The sequence below is a fragment of the Sinocyclocheilus grahami genome, unplaced genomic scaffold (genome assembly GCF_001515645.1).
Source record: "Sinocyclocheilus grahami isolate Dianchi unplaced genomic scaffold, SAMN03320097.WGS_v1.1 scaffold1119.1, whole genome shotgun sequence".
Classification (NCBI taxonomy): domain Eukaryota; kingdom Metazoa; phylum Chordata; class Actinopteri; order Cypriniformes; family Cyprinidae; genus Sinocyclocheilus; species Sinocyclocheilus grahami.
The window spans coordinates 145,047-150,543 of NW_015506298.1; the positions used below are offsets into that span (position 1 = coordinate 145,047).

General features: G+C 37.4%; 1 protein-coding gene across 1 annotated transcript in view; it reads left to right on the top strand.

The window, feature by feature from the left end:
* LOC107566977 (NACHT, LRR and PYD domains-containing protein 3-like) overlaps positions 1 to 4,307 on the top strand; it is a 37,993-nt gene extending 33,686 nt beyond the window's left edge. The window contains exons 7-9 of the mRNA XM_016252556.1: positions 3,352 to 3,525; positions 3,610 to 3,656; positions 3,739 to 4,307. Coding sequence (XP_016108042.1) covers positions 3,352 to 3,525; positions 3,610 to 3,656; positions 3,739 to 4,262 — 745 coding nt within the window. The 3' untranslated portion in view covers positions 4,263 to 4,307. The remainder of the gene's footprint in view (positions 1 to 3,351; positions 3,526 to 3,609; positions 3,657 to 3,738) is intronic.
* The last annotated feature ends 1,190 nt before the right edge of the window (positions 4,308 to 5,497 follow it).

Below are 5,497 nucleotides of genomic sequence, written 5' to 3' on the forward strand. Positions count from 1 at the left end.
CCTTATGTAGCCGAATCTGCGCTGGTTTGAATGGGCCTCCAGTTTTCCCTTTTGTGTTGCTGCCTCCAGCTAGCGCTGTGACGTCGCTGACCCTAGTTACCTGTGGTTGGCCTGGCAGTGCGTCACTCAGAAAACAACAGGCCAATCAGAAGAGAGGCTCATGAATATTAATTAGACAGGCCAAAATCGACCTGAGAGAGGAGCTGTAAAAATATATTGAGATGGTTTTTGGTACCTATACCGCAAATATATATTATTATTAAGGACATCAAAACCTAAAATAAAACTCCAGAAAGGTGTAAAATATGGGACCTTTAAGAGAGTGGAATAACCTGAGAAGTCCACTTCACAGAGCACTTACAGTAAATGGAATGCATCTCTGAACTGAACTTAAACACTTCTTATAACCAAGCAACAGAGAAATAGCTGATGAATAGAGTAATTCTGCTTGCCTGATTTCGGTAAATGACACAAGGATATGGGGGTAGAATTGTTGCTTAATTCCAAATAAATAGATTATGATCCACAAATAAATAGAATGAGATTCACAAATAAATCTTAAAGTTTCACAAACATGAATTAAATTCACAAATAAATAAAATGAGATTTGCAAATAAAAAACATTCACAAATATACTATATTTATGTCACAACCATAACTTTGAATGGCATTTATTTGTGAATCGCGTCCTGTGCATTTGTAGATAGCTGCTCGCATTTGTGAATCGCGTCCTGTGCATTTATTTTTTGTGCATGCACAAAGGCACGTAACATAAAATACTGTGGCTTGGCATGATACACAGTCTAATGGTCTAACGAAATCCAGTTTTAAACATCTTTTACTGTACCCATTGTATGGCCCTTATATGACCTATTTGAGCCAATGCAGATGAATGAAGTTATCTCAGGACGGCAACAATTCTACCCCCGTACAAGGACATCACGGAAAAACACATAGGTTTGAAAAAGTGGAGCTCCATCTGCAACTAATTCTATGTCCACAATAATCCAAATACAATTTTCATTTCAACACACTTCATCCACACTAGCTTTTTCAAGTATTTTTCTAAAGTTCTGTGTCCACACTGAAACGTCTGAAAATAGAATTTAGTTGAATGACACGTACGCATTCTACATTATTTTCGAGTCTGACTTGATACACAGCAAACAGACATAAAAGTTCTCACACCATTTTTCGGGCACAATAATTTTATTAACAAAATAATCCACCACTTACTGCCGCATTCAGGTCACACTTAAAATCATTATTCCATGTAGCAAGTACATTTTCAGTCATATTCACTGGAATGCAATATGAAGATTATGCCAAATAACATTTATCTTTAACTATACTTTAACAATATTAAAGTGAATAGCAGGCACAACAATGCCAGTACAACCACAGACATCTATGGGATATCACATTACTGAACACATGCCATAATTACTGAACACCTCCAGTTTTGCAATCCACACTACAATGTGAAAACAGCATTTTCAAATTTATCCCCCTGGGAGAGTGTCTTCAAAAAGCTCCGTTTTCACCATTTTAGTGTAGTTCAGAGCTGGGCAACTTCGGTCCTGGAGAACCACTGCTCTGCAGAGTTTAGCTCCAACCCTAATTAAACACACCTGCCTGTAGCTTTCTAGTGATCTTGAGGACTCGCTCTGCATCCCAATGTTCGTAATATCCATCCTAATTAGTATGTGAGATTAAAATAAGTGTGTCCCAAAGCATAGTACGTTGAAAAGAGTATGCCAGAAGTCCCCGCATGGTCTACTATTTCAGGTCGATTTTTGAAGTGTGGATCCGTGCACACTCTGATGGCTAATATTACCCACAATCCATTGCGCTTTGGTGAAGGATTTGGTTCAGAACTACAAACACAAATAAAAACCGTTAAAAAACTACAAACATGGTGGATGCGCCCGAATGATGATTAAGTAGAGAGGTTTAGATAAAGGGGTTTGAGTTACTAATAATCAACATTTAACCTGTTAAAATATTTTATTTAATGTTATCTGAGTTAGGATATTTCATCTACAACAACAATGTGAACTTGTATAAACACCTGTTTGACCATTAACTTTTAAATGCATTATTATGTAAAAAATATGAGCAGAGTTCTCTGCATAAAGACCCACGGCTGGCAGATCAACGTGCTTCTTCATTTCTTTCCAATACGGCAGGAAGTTAAATTAAATTAAATGTGATAAAATAAAACTCCAGAAAGGTGTAAAATATGGGACCTTTAAGAGAGTGGAATAACCTGAGAAGTCCTTTTCACAGAGCACTTACGGTAAATGGAATGCATCTCTGAACTGAACTTAAACACTTCTTATAACCAAGCAACAGAGAAATAGCTGATGAATAGAGTAATTCTGCTTGACTGATTTCGGTAAATGACACAAGGATATGGGGGTAGAATTGTTGCTTAATTCCAAATAAATAGATTATGATCCACAAATAAATAGAATGAGATTCACAAATAAATCTTAAAGTTTCACAAACATGAATTAAATTCACAAATAAATAAAATGAGATTTGCAAATAAAAAACATATTCACAAATATACTATATTTATGTCACAACCACAACTTTGAATGGCATTTATTTGTGAATCGCGTCCTGTGCATTTGTAGATAGCTGCTCGCATTTGTGAATCGTGTCCTGTGCATTTATTTTTTGTGCATGCACAAAGGCACGTGACTGTGACAAGATGATTGACAGGCCAGTTTACAGTGACAGGATGCATGTAATTATGCGACAGAGCGGACCGTTAAAGATGCAATTGTGTGACATGATAGTATGTCACAAAGCTTGCCTACTCTTCTACTACACTCTCAAAAGTGTGTACTTTTTCTTCACCAAAAGAGTACATACTTTAAGGGCGTAGTATACGTAGGCACATTGAGACACAGCAATTGATTAGCTTGTCTAGGTGTGTTTGATTAGGGTTGGAGCTAAACTCTGCAGGACAGTGGCCCTTCAGGACCAATTTTGCCCAGCTCTTTAAAGTTCTCTATGTAACTTTTGGCACTCTTGCAGTTAATAAACAAAACTGCATGCATCTTGCAGAAGAACACTGTAGCTGGAGCTACTTTGCTCTGTTTATATATATAACATGCCATGCAGTTACTGAGCTACTCTGCAGTGGTTGGTGTCCTGCTCGATCAGAAATAGTCTGAATATAAAAACTTCATTATAGGCATGCCATAGTAGAAAAAAGTTTTGGAAGATGGATTGATAAAGTATTCACAAATTTTTTATCAATTCTGTACATTTTGAACAAAAAAAATTACATTGTGTACTTTTAATTGACGATCTGGACTGTTGCTGTCTGTGTTGTAGATTGTCTGGCTGTATGGTGACAGAGAAAGGCTGTGGTTATGTGTCTTCAGCTCTGAGTTCAAACCCCTCACACTTGAGAGAGCTGGATCTGAGCTACAATCACCCCGGAGATTCAGGAGTCAAGCTGCTCTCTGAAAAACTGGAGGATCCAAACTGCACACTGGACAATCTCAAGTATGTTGACACTGCTGTGTGTGCTTGTTTGAGTTTACTGATTGTATGAGATCTGCAGAATGTGACACTGTGTGTGTTTTACAGTGTAGATCATGGAGGAGAGTTGAGGATTACAGCAGGACTACACAAATGTATGTCTACACACCCACCCACCCACACACACACACACACCCCTTTAGTGACTGTTATAAATGACTCTTTTCTTGTGTTCAGATGCCTGTGATCTCACACTGGATCCAAACACAGCACACAATCATCTCGTTCTGTCTGAGAATAGAAGAAAGGTGACACATGTGGAAGAGTATCAGTCATATCCCGATCATCCAGACAGATTTGATGGGTGTCCTCAGGTTCTGAGTAGAGAGAGTCTGTCTGGACGCTGTTACTGGGAGACTGAATGGAGTGGAAATGCTATTATCTCAGTGACATATAAAGGAATCAGAAGGAAAGGAGGAAGTTGTTCCTGTGAGTTTGGATACAATAAAAACTCCTGGAGTTTGATATGTATTAATAATAGATTTACTGTCTGGCACAATCTTAGTTCAATTGACATACGTGTCCCTTCACACTCCTCTAAGAGAGTAGGAGTGTATGTGGATGTGTCAGCTGGCACTCTGTCCCTGTTCAAGGTCTCTGACTCACACACACTCACACACTTACACACATTCACCTCCACATTCACCGAACCTCTCTATGCTGGATTTACAGTTTTTGATTCATTGTCTCTGTCAGGTTGAAAAGCCAGTACGCAACAACAGAGACAGCTTACCTTTGGTTTGACTCTGTTAATTATGAGGATGATATAAGGAGTTGAGCACCATTTACTTTTGTTCTTGTTAATTTGTTCTCCTTTTTTATTATGTATTTATGTATTTTTGTAGTCTGTAAAAAAGCTGACCGGACACACACACACACACACACACACACACACACACACAATACAATACAGTAAATGTTTAGGTTTATTTATAAATAAGACAAATTTTCTTGACCTAGGAATCAGTAGTAAAGTAATATCAATGCTTGCTTAGAAGTCATGAGGTCATATTTATTGTAAATTTAAATGTCTGCTTCACTGAATACATGATGTTAAGGAACCACATAATGTGTATTAGATTATAGCTGTGTATTAGTGCCTTATGGACATTACCTTCACACACTCATCTCTGGCTTATAACAGAATACTTCCTAAATTGTAACACTGAAACAATTATTTTCTGTAAAGCTGCTTTTGAAAACAGATGTATTGTGAAAATCTCTGTACAAATAATCTTGAATTTGTTGTAAGATGGTAATAGATGAGAAATAAACAATACAGTAAGACAGTATAAAATTCATTTCAGCATTTACACAGCCTGAACCACTGTAGTGGAAAACCCCTACTCTTATAGGCAGGGTTCCCACTCTTTCATGAACACCAGTTTCAAGGACTTTTTAAAGCACCATTTATTTTATATCAAGCACCTATCAAATTCACACCCCATAATATGTAGTGTCATGAAATTCACTAAGCTGTTTTTCCAATTTTTCAAGTTCTACATTTTCTCCTTAGCTCCATGTTGCAGTAAGTTTTGGGAGTTCATTTATAGTCCATCTCCTATCCAGAAAAGTCTGTCTTGCAGAGACTTGACAAAAATGAGCTCCTAAAACTTACTGCCAGATTCTGGAAGATCAATTCTTCAAACAGTGGTACAAGAGGATGTGGTGCTGGTCCTTCAAGAGTCACTCTCAGCTTATCTGTCCATAAAGCCTATAAAAATAGTCCATGTATTTCACAATACTTCAGAATGTTATTCTTATTAAGTGGGGGTCATTTTTAAGGATTTTTTACCCAATAAAAGTCTCTGAGAACCTGTCACCTTGTAATTCTGGAGACTCGTGGTTGCAGTTCTGGAAAATAGTGGCACTGGAGACTAAAAGGTTCCTGATGGTTTCACACTTAATTCTTCACATTAATTATTCATTATTTTGC